Source organism: Sinocyclocheilus anshuiensis, unplaced genomic scaffold (assembly GCF_001515605.1).
Source record: "Sinocyclocheilus anshuiensis isolate Anshui unplaced genomic scaffold, SAMN03320099.WGS_v1.1 scaffold616, whole genome shotgun sequence".
Lineage (NCBI taxonomy): Eukaryota > Metazoa > Chordata > Actinopteri > Cypriniformes > Cyprinidae > Sinocyclocheilus > Sinocyclocheilus anshuiensis.
The window spans coordinates 348,610-366,452 of record NW_015557083.1 but is presented as its reverse complement, the minus strand read 5'-3'; the positions used below and the strand labels follow the sequence as shown (position 1 = coordinate 366,452).

At 36.3% G+C, this 17,843-nt stretch overlaps 1 protein-coding gene across 1 annotated transcript in view; it reads right to left on the bottom strand.

The window, feature by feature from the left end:
• The window catches only part of epha3 (eph receptor A3), a 136,810-nt gene that overhangs the window by 21,105 nt on the left and 97,862 nt on the right, over nt 1-17,843 (bottom strand). Inside the window, exons 8-13 of the mRNA XM_016471778.1 lie at nt 16,564-16,666; nt 16,018-16,082; nt 13,352-13,477; nt 10,327-10,512; nt 5,966-6,027; nt 1,715-1,924 (exon numbers count right to left, since the gene is read on the bottom strand). Of these exons, the coding sequence (XP_016327264.1) occupies nt 1,715-1,924; nt 5,966-6,027; nt 10,327-10,512; nt 13,352-13,477; nt 16,018-16,082; nt 16,564-16,666 (752 nt within the window). The remainder of the gene's footprint in view (nt 1-1,714; nt 1,925-5,965; nt 6,028-10,326; nt 10,513-13,351; nt 13,478-16,017; nt 16,083-16,563; nt 16,667-17,843) is intronic.

Here is a 17,843-nt window from a genome sequence, read left to right as displayed (position 1 = left end):
CAGCGCTGCAACTTTGCAGATATTGTTTATGCTCCAACAGCAACATTACACACTAACTAACGCTAAAAAAGTGAAATCGCAATCAACCACCACTTTAAAATGTATTGAAGTAATAAAGCATTACAAAATTATCTAAACTGATAAATAACAGATTGGAGATTAAAATAATAGCAGATTTGTCTCATTTGAAATGAGTAATAAAAACTGAGATGAAAAATTGACTTAAGCCAGAAATATAATTTTACTATGGTAAAATAAATGTTTAGCGATATCTTCAAAAGACTTTTGAATTTTAGCGCACTTTTTTTCTCTATATAATGTTGATATGGTAAGTAGTAAATGCTGTAAATTTGGTTATGCTAGCATGTGTGGAAATATTTAAACCACGTGTGTTACAACTTACCCCGCGTTATTTTGTGCCTCGTGCTCCCCTACATTTTTTAAAATTAAAATGCTTAAGTATTACAGTTGTTTTAAAGCTAAAAGGTTAAACTATTACATGTTTAACTCAAACTGAAAGAATTAAGAGTTTTATTTCTATGCATCAATGTTTATAGGGATTTTATGAAGTAATCAATGATTCGAATAATTAAGTTACTTATTGAGTACATTTACATTTACATTAACATTTAGTCATTTAGCAGATGCTTTTATCTAAAGCGAGTTACAAATGAGGACAATGGAAGCAATCAAAATAGCAATGATATACAAGTGCTATAACAAGTAATTAAGTATTATTGAGTAATTAAGTTACTTTTCAGACCGAGTAATTATAAAAGTAATTTAAATACAATATTGATGTTGTAAATAGTAATTCGTAATTAATTACTTTTTTCTAAAGTAACTTACCCAACACTGGTGGTAAGTGTTTTTTTTGTTTTTTTAAGAAATAAATTTATAAATGCAACATCATTTATAAATAATTTGTTGATGACAGTAAAGACACTTACAATGTTACAAAATATTTCTGTCTAAAATAAATGCTGTTCTTTCATCAAATAATCCTGAAAAATTCCCAACAAAAATATGGTTCCACTTGATATAAGGAGTCTTTAACTACTATGCACTTATGTTAAGTAAATAAATAAAATAAATAATTTTAAAATAAAATACCTATTTGTCATGCTGGTTTTTGTTTCTTGTTTAGTTTTTCTTGTCCTTTATTTTGTATTTTCTTGCCTTGGTTCCTGCCTTGTCATGTGATCCTGCCATGTGGTCCTTTTGTTCATGTTACTTGTTCTCATTAGGTGTGTTCGACTTGCTAACCACTGTTGGTGAGTTTGTTTTTATGGTCACGGCCCCTTCATGTTTCTTGTCACGCCAAGGCTGTTTGGATTACCAATTACCAAAGTTTTGAATGGCAGTATATATGTATACATCCCTCTATCCTCTCAACTTCAAATCAACTTGGAATCACTGAGATAAATAAATTCATTAGACATATCCTTTGAAATAGTTGAGAAGGCAACTGAAACTTATTCAAACTTCGAAAAAATGTCAAGTTGAAGTATTATGGTATATGACATCAGATAAAGCATATAAACCCATGTTATGTCAGCGGGTAATAATTGTTATTGTTATTGCAATTTACTTTGACTGCTGAGCTGCTAAAAAAATATGTGAGTAGTTTACAAGTAATTTATGTTTTTAAATGAGGTATTATAATAATAATAAATGTCACTGATCTCAGTTGCTTGTGTCGGTGTTGACTTACTCTTGTGGTGTAGGCGGCTTCCGGGTCGTCCTCCAGCACTCTGGACAAGCCGAAGTCTGACACTTTGCACACCAGGTTGCTGTTGACCAGGATGTTCCGAGCGGCCAAATCTCTGTGCACGTAACCCATATCCGACAGATACTTCATACCAGATGCGATGCCACGTAGCATGCCCACCAGCTGAATCACTGTGAACTGGGCGTCGTGTTTCTGACAGAGACGGGAAGAAGGGAAAAGTCAAATACGGCATTTTATATCTACTGTATAAGCATAAGTCATGCTATGGGTTATAAAACAATGCAACATTGTTGACTCATATCTCAAAACACTGCCTGACATTTCCGAAGTCATCTGTCATGAGCTAACTCAAAACCACTCATGAAATGGTTTTGTTGAAAGAAGCAGATCTTTGACTTAATAAACAGGAGAGTTTGACTGTCTTTTCTAGTTCAATCCATGGTGTGCGGCAACTTGTTGAAGAATATAAATAGGATGTACACACACAAGCTGACTGCATATCTGAACTGAAGTCCGCTGGCAGGCTCGCAGTGTTTACACTGGTGCGTGTGAATAGGCCTATTATATGAAGAATGATATGCTTAGGAATTGGAGATAAACACCAGGGGATGAAGTGCTTCAGCAGGAGAGGGAGAGACTGGCCGGATGAGTGAGATAGCATTGATTTGTCAGGGAGCTCTGGAGAAATGGATTTCTATACCAAAAACAGTCAAACTGCAGTCTTATTGCAATAGTTCTCCCAAAAATGCTTTTACTCATCTTCATGTACAGTCGGTCCAAATTCGGTTTGACTTTATTTCTTCCGTAAAACATAAAAGGCAACATTCTGAAGACTGTACTGATCATTCTTTTCCAAGCAGATCAAATAAATGCCAACCATGTTTTATTTTATTATCACTGTTTTACTATTACAGATTTTTATATTTTGAATTAATATTTCGATTTTGTGAATATTTTGATTTTATTTTGTATAATTTTAGTAACTTTATTTAGTGTTTTTATTTTGTTATTTATTTATTTTTATAATATGTCTATATAGTTTTTATTATTATTATCATTATTATTGTTTTAATTTAGTTTAGTTTATTTCAAGTAATTATTTTTTCAGTGGTTTTAGTTTTAGTTAAAGTTCATAACCTTGATATAACATGGTGCTTTCAAGCATCTGAAAGGAAGTCAAAGCACCATAAAATATCATAAAAGTAGTCTATTGGGCTCTAGCATTATTTCAAAGCTTCTGAAGTCACTATAGACCATAAAACTATATACTGTAACTATAGATGAGAAACATAGATATATTAGAAAATGTAAGTTGTTATTAACTGCTTAAACTGACATCCAAGTTTGTGAAAGCGTGAGAATATGCAAGACATGGACAAATTGTTCAAATCAGACTTTCTTTTTTTAATTAATCATTTGAGCCATCAATCATTTGATTGATTTGTTTCATAAATGTGGTCTGAATGATTTATTCACATATTCTCTTCTCTCATGAACTTTCATGAACTCACCAAGAAAAGCTAAGGCAGACGTCAAGATGCTTCGGTGAATCACATCTTTCAGTCTATTTCTCATACTTATTATTTCAAAAGACTTCAAATATTCTGCATGGGTCATATGAACAACTTTCATGATACTTGGTTATCCTGAACTTGACTGCTCCATTTCTCATTCAATCCAATTGCATGGAAAAAGCACCAGCACATCCTCCAAAACTGTCTGCTTTTGTGTTCCATGGAACAAAGAAACTCAAACAGGTCTGGAACGACATAAGATGTAAACAATGTCAAAATCTTTATTATTGTTTGAACTGTTCCTCTAGTTGTCCAGTGTGAGTTTCGCTCTGTCTACCTCTCATTCTGTGTCTCTGTCCACACTATTTTCCCTTTCTTTGTATGCGAGTGTTTATGTACTGCATACAAATTAAGTTTGGATGAAAATAAACCCTGGACCACCTGGAAGAGAAAGGAGCTCAGAGAGGTTCAAAGGCTTGCTAATAACAGTGACATGAGCAGTGGTGAGGAAATGCGTTGGAGGGAGGATGACAGATCTCTTTGATAGCGTGCAGGCCAGGCTGCAGTGCGCAGGAAATTGCTGCAGAACACTGCGACTTTTCTCTCATTTCTGGGAGTGGGATCCTGTGCAGACACACGTATAGGTTCTGCTAACTCCACGCCCTGTTTGCTCAGGTTGTTTTAATCATCTGCCTTTGCATACTCATTTCAGTAGAGCTGTTAGTGTACACATTTTCGACGGCCTTGATTCTGGAAATTTTTTTTTTGTTGACATGTTCTGACAGGAATTACAACAATACAAACTTTGAATGGACATAAACGTATTTGAAAATCAGGAGAGGATGTGTACTTAAATTATTGTCAATAATAAGACTTTGTAAGTCAGTGATTAAAAATACACAATAATATGTATTTAAAGTTTATTATAAAATATTCTTAATATACACTACCAATGAAAATTTCGGGGTCAGTAAGATTTATTTAGTTTTTTTTTAGAAATTAATATTTTTTTTCAGCAATGATGCATTAAATTGACCAAAAATGACAGTAAAGACATGTATAATGTTCAAAGGATTTCTATTTCAAATAAATGTTGTTCTTTTGAACATTCTATTGATCAAATAATCCTGAAAAAAAAAAGAATCACAGTTTCCACAATATTATTAAGTATCACAATTGTTTTCAACACTGATAATATTCAGAAATGTTTGTGGAGCAGCAAATCACCATATTCAAATATACTAAAATAGAAAACAGTTATTTTAACTGTTATGAAACTGTTGTAATTTTACTTTTAATGTTTATACTGTATTTTTCAAATCAAATGCTGTAAATGCCCACTCAGTGAGCAGAAGAGAATTATGATAAAAAAAAAATATTTAAAAAAAATGTGTGTATACAAATACTGTATATAAGCTTCACGGAAATGGGCGGTCAGTGCTGAGTTTCCATGGTAACAGTGACTTCTCTGATTGGTAGATCTCTCTTCAGGATTATGGGTAATGTAGTTCTCCACTAGAAATTACACTATTCAACTATTTTTTATTTATTTTTTTAATTAAGTTGAAATCACATCACATTGTGGCTTCTATATCAGGCCAGAGCTTTTTGTAATTGTGTTTTAAAAGGTTTGCACATTCTGGCTAGAAATTAATTTCTCAATTGAAAAAAAAAAAATAAAAAATTAGATTTTTACTCCCATAACCCAAATGTTGCACACTACAATCACACTGTATATTTATCCGTCATTGTAGTACCCTGACAAGTCTAAACCACCAGACATTATGAACCTCTACATTGGACCCCTTTGTGCAACTCTCAATAAATTCACTACTGAACAAAACAAAACATATTTTTATGAGTGCGAATGTCCATCCAATGCATCAAAGTCTGGCGTGTTCATTTTGTTCTCCAAATAGCAGATTGTCTGGCAAGCGCTGCTGGTGGTAAACTGTTGAAAAATGACACAAGGCTGATAAATTCATATGTCAGGTGTATTAGAGCCAAGGCAGGACGGCCACAGCCAAAGGTTAAGCTGACCCATTTAATGAGCTCATTAGCGCATTCATCAGCACTCTTCAGATAGGCCATCCCACAGCCTGTTGTTTGCTTGTTTATTTTCACAGTGCAAGCGATGGGCAAAGAGGAAGTCATCTGAAGGACAGAGCATGCCCAGTCTGTTTAACTGGCACGGTCAGGCTGGCAGGCGGCACACCAGTCTCCCCAGTGCCACTTGGGTCTGTGCGCGAGCGAATCCGCTCGCTCTTCTGAACACAAGCCTGGTCTGTTCTGCGTGAGAGAATGAGGCCATTGTGGATATAAGCTCAAGTGAAATTCTGACACTACAAAGCGTTTGAAACACAGGTAGTGTCAGTGTCTATTTAAAGAGGCCTCGGCTGTGAATACGAATGTGATGAACTTGGGCGACGTTGCGAACACAAAGGCACCATCAAAAAAATCAGGATCTCTCCGCAGCAAATAGAGACATAGGTGAACCAGCAGAGAGCAATTTGTGTCTGTTTGTATAAATGAGAATGAAATGTTCGGAGAGCTTGGGAGAATTTCAGGCATGCTGTGATAAGCAGGTACTGTGAGAGGAAGCAGCAGAAGCTAAGACGCTGAAGGGGTTTTTAAATGTTTTTAAGATGAGTCCTCTGTGCCTTTCCTCTGATCATACATAATGGAGTCTCATTAAATGCGCTCAGTGTGTCACACTCACTCGCAGGAAGCCGTCCAAAGAGCCGTTCTCCATGTACTCGGTCACTATCATCACAGGTTTACCTGAGGAGAGAGAAAATTCAGACATGTCTCAGTCTAATCGAGAAAAGATGTGCCACTGTGCTTTGCTGCACTGCTGTCATTTCTGCTCGAAGGTTGAATTACCCAATTAGCAAACTAATGAGCTTATGTTGGACAAAAGAAAACATCTTCAAGAGAAAAATATAATACATTCAAAGGCATGGATAAGTTCGACCCTTGAGTTTAGATATATATGCTCATCATGATGACTTCCAAAGTTATTTCAATGACAACATCAAATACGTCAAGAGGAGATTCATGAGTGAACAGGTCATGAAACCCGTCAAGAACATTTTTTGCATTATTTTCATGACAATTAAGCACGTTTAAAAGTTTGGGGTGAGTAAGGGTTTTAAATGTTTTTGAAAGACGTCTCTTATGCTCATGAAGACTGCATAAAAAGCACAATATTGAGAAATATTATTATATATTATTTATATTATTAATTTAAAATAACTATTATAATATATTTTAAAATGTAATTTATTCTGATTCAGTGTCACATGATCCTTTAGAATCATTTATTTGAAACAGAAATCTTTTAAAACATGATTAATGACTTTACTGTCACTTTTTGATCAATTTAATTACCATTTTGCTGGAAAGTAAAATAAAATAGTAAAACACAATTTGTTTCTGGGCTGAAATGTGATCTGAGTTCCTGACGGGTTTCATGAGATTCACTCTCATAGTGCTCGGCGCTGCCACACGTGGGTGTTATAAGGCTCCGGGTTAAGCAGCTGAATTTTTTTATAGAGTTTGAGAGGGTGAAGAGATCAGGTTGATGGCTACACACCAGGTTTTCAACACATCACAGACATTATCTGAAGCCCATAACAAGAGCAGAAGTGCAGCTCTTCACATGACACCCCTGACACAGCGGGTCAGCAATCATAACCGTGACTTACTGTGACTTCACCTAAATAAGAGTTTCCTGCAGGATGAAAAGAGTCTCGGCCTGAACTTGGATGGACCACAAGGTCAACTGTCACTGTCTGACAGCTTTATTTTCTCCGTCCTGCCACTCATAAATCACTGCCACTCGGTTTTATCATCTGCACTTTATCTGCGCCTTATTTCAAAGCCTGTTTGTAAAACGACTTTATATCAATAATAACCTGATGACCAGTTCGTGTTGTCACAATATGTATGTGCAGTAGTCATAATTTAGTATTTTTTTCCCCCTCCCAGCATCCCAACAGCAGACAGCACAGCACTGTGATGAATGAGATTTATGAAACATGCAATTAAAATGAGTGGAGAAGAGCAACACTGCACAACACATGAATATGCTGTAACAACAGTCTTGCTCACATCAAGCCGTTTATTCCAAAGAGTGGTATTAACACTGCAAAAAAAATAAATAAATATATATATATATATATATATATATTTTTTTTTTATCAGTATTTGCATCTTAAAATGCTATAAATTTACTTGGGAAGCAAAACTGCATAAATCAATTAGACTAAACTATAAAAAATATTAGAGTGTTTAGAGAGCATATCTAGAGATTTTCAAATCAGAAATTAAGCATTAGCGTTCTGGCAGGTCACATGAGTCAAGCTTGCATCAGCTGATTCTCAGCTGATCACATCTACCTATAGGAATACGACACCTATCGTGGCATTCCTATATAAGCTCTATTCAGTATTATTCAGCAGCTTTTCAGCTTCCTCCATCCCCAGCTCCTCCTTTTGCCACAATCAGGACTTGGCTTTCTGATATTCCTTGCTAATCAGACTCCTTTATCTTGAATAAAGTGTTACACTTAAATATCAAGTACATTAATGATATCTGCCTTGTTCTGTTCTGTTAACCCTAGGGGGGTTATTATTGCTGCTCTCCCTGCTCATTCATGACAGGCTGCATGGATGGGCAGGGAGTTTTTTGCCCAGAACAGAACCATACCGCCAAACCAAACGTTATGCTAAGTATCTATCATTTTGATGATAGTGGTCCTGACAGAACTAAGTTTTTTCTTACCCCAATGGAAAATATAACATTTAACATTTTTTAATTTAACATTTTTTAATACAATTTTTTAAACCATAAATCCTACAAAGTACGTTGGATTTATGCTTAAAATCTATTTGCCAAAAAAAAACTAAATAGAGTATAAATAAATGTATCTTGTTTTAATGATATCCAAATATTTACTGGAAAATATTTTTCATTTTGTGGTAGTGCAGTGTGCACTTATAATGTTTCTCTGCGCACAGTTAAATCAATACCCAAACTGTAATGGACTGGTCTTTAGATTTCAGTTGAGTTGTTTTATGGTTTTTCATAGCAAAAAAAAAATCCCTCCTCCTTAAACCGCACATCTCTCCTCTAAACTTTTGATCCTGAAATCCCGCTCATAATCAGAATCCTGGCCCCTTCGTCTCTGCGAAGCAGCAATCGCAGCTCCACAAATATTTTGCCTAACGCAGGGCCAAAAGCAGCAGGTTAAATGGGGTGTGAAAGTCTCTGGATTATTAAGAATTAACAGGGCAGAGTTAATAAATCACGTCACGTCAGAGGCTACAGGAGACACATGCCAACCTCCCCTGGCCCCACGGCCCAAACTCTGCACCACAGACTTACTTTCAATCACACGCAAAGTGCACCACCTCTCTAAACACACACACACACACACTACACAGGGTCGTTCTTCCCCAGCAACAGCCACAAATGACATTCATTTACAATTAAGTCTTACCATTATTTACAATCAAGAACTCTGAAGCGTGAGCACAGTAAAATGTACTCAGCCAACATAATCCTCATTTTATGAGGAATTATGGACATGAAAGGAAACTGTTACATTCCTTTACGAATTCTACTTAAAGCAGAATGAAGCAAAACTTGGCCAGGAACAGTACTAAGTAAAAATGTGAGGATTTATTAAAGCCTCAATGAATCACAAAATTCAAGTAAAAAGACTAAATTAAAACATTTGTTTTTTATATTTAAAGGGGTCATATGATGCTGCTAAAAGAACATTTACAGATCTTCTTTATGCACCAACAGCTTTTAACACTCCAAAGAGAAAGGAAAAATTGAAATCGCATCATATGACCCCTTTAAAATGTTACAAATATAAAGTTATTTTTTGAATAAAAATATGCTATTATGGGTTATTGTTTCGTTTTCCTCAACATTTGCTTTTGAACAATACACTACCGGTCAAAGGTTTGGAATAATTACGATTTTTAAATGTTTTTGAAACATTAAGTGTCTTATGCTCACCAAGGCTGCATTTATTTGATCAGTATTCAGCATATTAGAATGATTTCTGAATATTCATGACAGATGACTGGAGTGCATCACAGTAATAAATTACATTTTAAAATGAAAGCAGTCCTTTAAAATTGTAATGCTATTACAATTTTAATTAATTTATTTTGTTTTATTTGTTTATTTTGATCAAAACAAATTCAAAAACATCTTTTAAAAACCTTTACAAAAAGATCATAATTATTCCAAACCTTTGACCGATACTATATGTATTGCAAAGTGCATTTGCCCACAATTTATATTTAGCCATTTAATTACTTGAACATGCAAACAAAAATCCTGAAAAGCCTGATTTTTGTGCGTACGTGCAAGTGATTGAACATTTAAATATCAAATACATTGGGTCCACTTGGTAATGCGCATACGCCATACACATCCATCTGTGCTCGCTATCAATGGAGTGTACTAAATTTTGAAGGCTGTGCGCGAGACGGAGCAAAACGTGCAAAATTAAATATACCCCGGCCTTAATACTAGCAGTCTGTTTGAAGTCAGATAAGGTAAAGTGTGAACATTTTTTTCTATTTTCGCCTATATCATTAGGAAAAACAGCCCTACGGAGCCCTTGAGGAGGACTGTGGAATGGATTAGAGAATTTCGCTTTGATCAGGCTACATAATAGAGACTGATCTAGGGAGATTTACAAGCATACGTGATTTACAGCCCTGTGTGAATTGTCTCTCATGCTGGACACTGGCCCAATGTTACAAGAAAGAGGTCAATAAAACAGTGGCTTTCTGTGCAGAGGATTTGCCAACTTCATGACATCCACTAATATTCCATAACTGGAAACAGCTAATGTTTTATATGAGATACTCCCAAAAGGACGAGCGTTGAACTAACAAATCTAAACATGATAAATTAATCTTCTGAACGGATTCAACTCACCATAGGGCACATGAGAATTATCATATAAATCACTTATCTTTCTCCTTTTAACGTGGGATAATAAAAATGGTATCAGAAGTAAATTTTAAACAGGTGTGAAGTGTAACTTACTGCGCGTGACGACACCCTCCAACCTGATGATGTTGGGGTGGTTGAACTGTCCCATGATGCTCGCTTCACTGAGGAAGTCCCGCCTTTGCTTCTCTGTGTATCCGGCTTTGAGCGTCTTGATGGCCACACAGATCTCCTTCTTAGACGGAAGCTTCAGTCGGCCGCTGCACACCTCTCCAAACTCCCCTGGTGAGAGACGGTTGTTTTAGAGAAAATGAAGGCTAACATGAGAAGCACTGATTTCTGTTCTAATTAAACTGCATCCCATGTTAATTACCTCTCCTCACTGGAGTTGTCAGATTTAAGAATTACATCTAAGCTTTGTCTGTCTAAGAAACAAGACATAGTCATCTGTGGGAAGATGGGACAAAACATCCAATAGGAATGAACTGGAGATTTCCCAGAACATTTTTGGTAAAATGTGCTTGTAAATTGGCAAAATGTATTAGATATAATTCATGTGGTTTGAAATGTAATTTAACATTGCATTGCATGCAAAACTGTTTTCAACAATGATCATTTTTTGAGCTCAAATCAGCATATTATTATTAAATCTGAAGTATCATGTGACACTGAAGACTGGAGTAATGATGCTTTGTGTCAGAGGAATATATAACATTTATTACAAATTACATAAATTACATTTATTATTAACAGTTATTTTAAGCTATAATAAAGGCCAATCGCATAGAATCGCAATCGCATGAATAGATCCCACTTAAATTGATTTCTAGTTCACGTACGCAGGTGTAAGCTGGAGATCAGATCTCCACTATGGATGATGCTGACAGAGACTTGGATGGACATTTGGGTAAAGATGATGTCACCACCTTGACATCCAAGCCAGGGCCGTGTCCTATTTGCGTAATTCGACATGCAATTACTTTATTTCCCATGCAAGTTTAGAGAGATGGGTGAAATCCAGGCTTGATGTCTGGAAAAAGTTAGCCGGAATAATTGCAAGCTGTCTAAACAGCCGCCATGCTGGACTTGGCCAGCGTTCAGATGATGTTGACCATCTGAAATATCAACCTGGCTTAATCCTCAGCAGTGATCACTCTGATAAGCTATGCAGACAAATGAAGGTCTACCGAATCCACGCTAATAGATAATTTTCCAAGCTATATAAAAAAAAAAAAACAACCCCTATCTGCACTTTTGCATCGCTTGCCAAGGTGTACGAAAGCCGTAAAATGCAGATTTACAATAGAAGTGACATCTGAAGCAGGGAATGTGCTTATTTGTAGTGCATGAATCCTGATGTTTGTATGCCGACTTTACGGTGGTACATCAAAAGTGAGCGGTTTCTTTATTTGCTGGGCACTGCTGCATTGTCTACAGAGCCATGAATCACAAGGCATTATCTTGATATGTGCTTGGCTGTTTAAGACATCAGGGATGTGGAGAGAGAGAGAGCTGTGGGGGGTGAAATATAATATATCCCAGTCGGAGGCGTGCTCTGCTTACCCATGCTCCTCTGCTTCGGCAGCAGGCAGTCTATTAAAGGCATTGAGGCTCCCCTGGTGAGAGACGGTTGTTTTAGAGAAAATGAAGGCTAACATGAGAAGCACTGATTTCTGTTCTAATTAAACTGCATCCCATGTTAATTACCTCTCCTCACTGGAGTTGTCAGATTTAAGAATTACATCTAAGCTTTGTCTGTCTAAGAAACAAGACATAGTCATCTGTGGGAAGATGGGACAAAACATCCAATAGGAATGAACTGGAGATTTCCCAGAACATTTTTGGTAAAATGTGCTTGTAAATTGGCAAAATGTATTAGATATAATTCATGTGGTTTGAAATGTAATTTAACATTGCATTGCATGCAAAACTGTTTTCAACAATGATCATTTTTTGAGCTCAAATCAGCATATTATTATTAAATCTGAAGTATCATGTGACACTGAAGACTGGAGTAATGATGCTTTGTGTCAGAGGAATATATAACATTTATTACAAATTACATAAATTACATTTATTATTAACAGTTATTTTAAGCTATAATAAAGGCCAATCGCATAGAATCGCAATCGCATGAATAGATCCCACTTAAATTGATTTCTAGTTCACGTACGCAGGTGTAAGCTGGAGATCAGATCTCCACTATGGATGATGCTGACAGAGACTTGGATGGACATTTGGGTAAAGATGATGTCACCACCTTGACATCCAAGCCAGGGCCGTGTCCTATTTGCGTAATTCGACATGCAATTACTTTATTTCCCATGCAAGTTTAGAGAGATGGGTGAAATCCAGGCTTGATGTCTGGAAAAAGTTAGCCGGAATAATTGCAAGCTGTCTAAACAGCCGCCATGCTGGACTTGGCCAGCGTTCAGATGATGTTGACCATCTGAAATATCAACCTGGCTTAATCCTCAGCAGTGATCACTCTGATAAGCTATGCAGACAAATGAAGGTCTACCGAATCCACGCTAATAGATAATTTTCCAAGCTATATAAAAAAAAAAAAACAACCCCTATCTGCACTTTTGCATCGCTTGCCAAGGTGTACGAAAGCCGTAAAATGCAGATTTACAATAGAAGTGACATCTGAAGCAGGGAATGTGCTTATTTGTAGTGCATGAATCCTGATGTTTGTATGCCGACTTTACGGTGGTACATCAAAAGTGAGCGGTTTCTTTATTTGCTGGGCACTGCTGCATTGTCTACAGAGCCATGAATCACAAGGCATTATCTTGATATGTGCTTGGCTGTTTAAGACATCAGGGATGTGGAGAGAGAGAGAGCTGTGGGGGGTGAAATATAATATATCCCAGTCGGAGGCGTGCTCTGCTTACCCATGCTCCTCTGCTTCGGCAGCAGGCAGTCTATTAAAGGCATTGAGGCAGTGAGGATGAGCACTGGGAGGGACCCTTTCCCCATCTCAAAGCCACACCCCTCCAGCTGCGGTGCTAAATGATTCTCATTTACACCACCTGCCATGTTTGTTACAAGTGTATTTTGGTCCTGGACAGGTAACTTTCTTTCATTGCACCAAAGAGTGAGGGATGACGCCCCATACCTGCCCCAACCACTTTGTCGATGGCAATACAGGACGCGTCCAGTTCCTTGGCGAATTCGTGCACGGCTTGACTCGGGTCTTCGTAAGTGTGTGGGTCCACGTAAGTCTTGATGCCAGGCAGTCTCACTGAAAATCAAACAAAATATACACGATTGAACAAAATACCAATGCTTTTTTGTGGGTTTATTGCAAAATATGCATCTATATATACTCAAATATTTAAGAGTTTTGAGAGTATGGGGAAACCGACTCGATTACGTCATTTCTGGTGCTTCATGGGAGTGGGTGGAGTTCAGAGCTCAGAACTCATTTGGTGCGATCTGCTCACTGTGACTCTGATTGGTGGATTTTTTTTTAATAGCATCATATGTAATGTGTTTTACAGCAGCATCCCTGGTGAAAAACTACAATTGATATAATGTAAACTGATTGCTTCAATAAAAGCGTATACCATCGACTAACAACCTCTGTGCTCACAGTAGATCTGTCTTTAAAGGTTTATCATTAGGTTATTGTTAAAAATTAAGGTTATCGTTAAAAATCAAGTTCCCTATGGAGAATATGAAAGGCATTTTTATTTCTGGAACCCGACTGTTTCACTCTTTATATGGTTTCACTGTTTACATGGTTGAATAGGTGCAAGAAAGAAAAGACCAATCACAGTTGGGCATGAAAATAGATTTAGAAAAGAAGGCCAATCAGAATTCATTGTTCTAAATGGTGAACATTCTGTCAATGTAACACAAGATTTTCAAACATTTTTAGTAAATTTCCTTAAAAGTATAAAGGTCAGAAAAATAATAAAAAATGTTCGCCAATCCAACCCTGAATAACTTTTTTACGTACCATTTTACAATATTGAACTATAGTGTGTAGAAAACTGGCATGAGTGCCTCATCCATTTTGGATCTTAAGTTGTGCTTGGTTGCTAAGTTACAAACCTCCGCCCACACAGCTGCAAATTTGAGTCAGAGTTCACAAAACTTCAACCCAATGAGAAATGTGCATAAGGAAATTTCTTTGCCACTGGATGTCACTCAGGCACAATTCGTGCCAATTCCCAGTGAAATTACTGGATTTGGCTTGTTAAATTTTACAGAACAACACTAAAATGTGAGCGCACCTTAAAATCAACATGAAATAGTGACATAAATATTGTGACATATTTTGGTATAACTGCTTGAATGAGTAAATGTAGGGTGGGATTTGATTTAGTCGGGAATTGATTGGATCGTTGGATGCTAATTGCTGCAATCTCATGTGAGTGACAGCTTGCTGGAAGGGAGGGATTAAATCATCTGAAAAAATATGTTTTTCTTTAAAGTCTGTGACATGAATTTTAAAACATTCAAAATATTTATTTACATATTTATTACAACATTTATAATAAACACCGCAATGAAAAAGAATAAATGTCAATTCTGAATTTATGGTGACTTTAAGCCTGAAATTATTTATAAAACTTCAAATGTGTTTGTATGTTTATTGATTTAATTGCAGAAGTATAACATTTTGGGTTGGCAAGTTAGAAAAAACTCTAATTAGAATGTGTGAGGAATAAAGGGGTCATATGATGTTGCTAAAAAGAACATTATTTTGTGTATTTGGTGTAATAAAATGTGTTTATGCAGTTTAAGGTAAAAAAAACACATTATTTTCCACATACTGTACATTATTGTTTCTCCTCTATGCCCCGACTTTCTGAAACGCGCCAGTTTTTACAAAGCTCATCAATCTGAAAAGCGAGGTGTGCTCTGATTGGCCAGCTATCCAGTGCATTGTGATTGGCCGAATACCTCAAGCGTGTGATGGAAATGTTACGCCCCTTACCATATTGTGATGATGCCCTGTCCGGCCGGAGCGACGAGACAAAAACATTAAAACCCATTATAAATGAGGCATTTGTTGCATCCAGTGGGGACATAATTACGGATTATAATGACTTATACTGTCTTTTTGCGCGTTATGTGGGGGCGTGTTAGAACGAGCCGTTTTAGGTAGGCGTGGTTGACTCTTAACTTTTATAAAGAATATCTCTTTGGATTTGAGACTTTAGTCTTTGCAACTTTACAGATCTTCTTTATGCACCAAGAGCTTGTAACACTCCAAAGAGAAAGGAAAAATTTTAATCGCATCATATGACCCCTTTAATACAGTGCTGTCTTGCAAAAATTGTCTTTTGATGCTTATGAGCAGCATTTGCTGTGCTTGGGAGGTACCATATTTCGTCGCAGAGGTTGTTGATTTGAATCTTAACGATAGGAAGGTAAGGTTGTCAAGAAATGCAGTTTGCTGGGTTTGAAGATGGATAGGTCTATTATGGATGACCTAATCAGTTAGCTAAGCTATAGTCCTACAGGGCACCTCATGCAGGTTAATTTAAGAGAAATTGTGTGGGCCTCCATTAAATTTCCTTCCTGATACCTCTGCCAGTGTGAAAAATGGTAGCATATGGACAACTGGTTTGCTGTAACTCAGGAGCAAAGGGATATTATAAAAACCTCCACCATTACTGGGTTCTTGTGGGCTGTCTGACATTTAAAAATAAATACTAGAGCAAAACTCTGTTTTGATTTGAACTATTTGTAAGGAATGAGTATTAAACACTTGGAAAGAACCTGAATACTTGCAAGACTGAAGAATTATTGAGGTATACATATACTCACAGTGGCCGTTGCCAAAGGGCAGCCTCTTCTCATCTGGATGTTTGGACTTGCTATACCTACAAAACCTGTCAATTAAAGTGATGAAAAGCGTTAATTATTCTTAATGGCTTTAACTGGAACATTTTGCTTCTCTAAACGATGTACAAAGTGACTAAAACCTGAACAGACAAAAGTCAGAGCCAGGAACAACTTGACTGTTTTGCTTTGCTATGAGGCATGACAGTATTCTGGGGTCTTATAATAAGCCATAGATTCATGAACTCTTTCAATGGTGCCGTTTGCCAAAATCAGCCCCTCTGCATGACATGACACTCGACTCTCACGGTGCCCGTTACATTCGGCAGGAAAAATAACACGGCTTCTGCCAAGTGAATCGTCTACAACTATATATAGGCAGCAGACATGGAGGGGCACACATTTTCATACTTCATATCTGAAGGGTGGGAGATCAAGGGTCCTGGGGAGAGACTTGAGACAGCAAAGTGACAGCTTCAAGATGGGCACACTTAAAGCCCTGCGTGACTGCGCTTTGACTGACAGACAGACCTGCTAATCACAATGTAGAGCACTACAGTGAGGAGGATGATGGCCACGGCGGAGGAGACAGCGATCAGCACTACCTGACTGTTCTCACTGGAGATGGAAAAGGCTGTGGGAAAAGACACACAGAGAGAGAAAGAGACATTTTAAATTCACATTGGACAGAGTATGCAGCTTTTCAAGGGCTTTCCATGCTGTTCAAGCATGTAACATTTCTTTTTTTATTATCAAAATAATGACATTATCTGTCACTAAACCTATAGTACATCCCTCCATTCTTAGTTCATAACTCAATACTTCATACAGATTCAAACAGTAAGAAATAAAAAAGACACTCTATATCCCCTTGTGAAAAAGAAGTGTGCTTAATTGTATTGAGTGTGCATTTGTAGTTTGCTTCAAATTCTAAAAGTATATTTAAAATAAAATCAGATAATATAATATTAATGAAATAAAAGTCTACCTAAGTTTACTTGAAGAGAGTACACCTTCATAAATGTTTATAACACACTTAAGTACACTTTTAAAAAGTGCACTCTGTAAACGTAAATTTCAACATTTTATTTTAAATTACATTTTAAATCAATATGTTTTAACTTTTTTTGTCATGCTTTAAAGTACAATTATTGTGATGTATTGACTAACACATGTAATTTCAACTGTAGTGTGTTGTTTGATATTACATTTAAAGTTAATATATTTTACATGTACTAAATTGCAACTTCATCATTACAAATGTGTAATTACCAATATATTTTAATCCATGACATGCGATTCATGTTTCAACGGAAATGACAGTATATTTTAGTTTACCATGAATGCTTGTCAGTACTTTAACCATATTTAAGACAAATAAGTAATTATGAAATAAAGATGTATAAAAAAGCATTTTCAATCATGCAATTAAGTGTTCAAAAACATTACATTCAGATTGTACTTATATATTCATTTGAAGTACGACATTTCTGTAATAAGGTTTTTTTTATATGCTAAAGTGTATGAAGGTCCGTTTAGTATTTTTATATTTCACCTGCCAAGAGTTTACACACAGACACAACCTTTTTTTTTTACAGTCAATTTAAATTTCAAGTAATTGTGAGCACATTTTCTGTCACAACGATGATATGTCAACTCATAAACAGTAAAGTGTTTGTAATTTTTAGATAATTTCCCACATTATAAGTATTTCCCATTTGTAGCTAAAACATTCGCGATATGAAAAATGCATTTTTTAATCCGTCAACACGGTCTGTTTTTCTTCAGTAGATGGAGCTGACAGTAAGTTT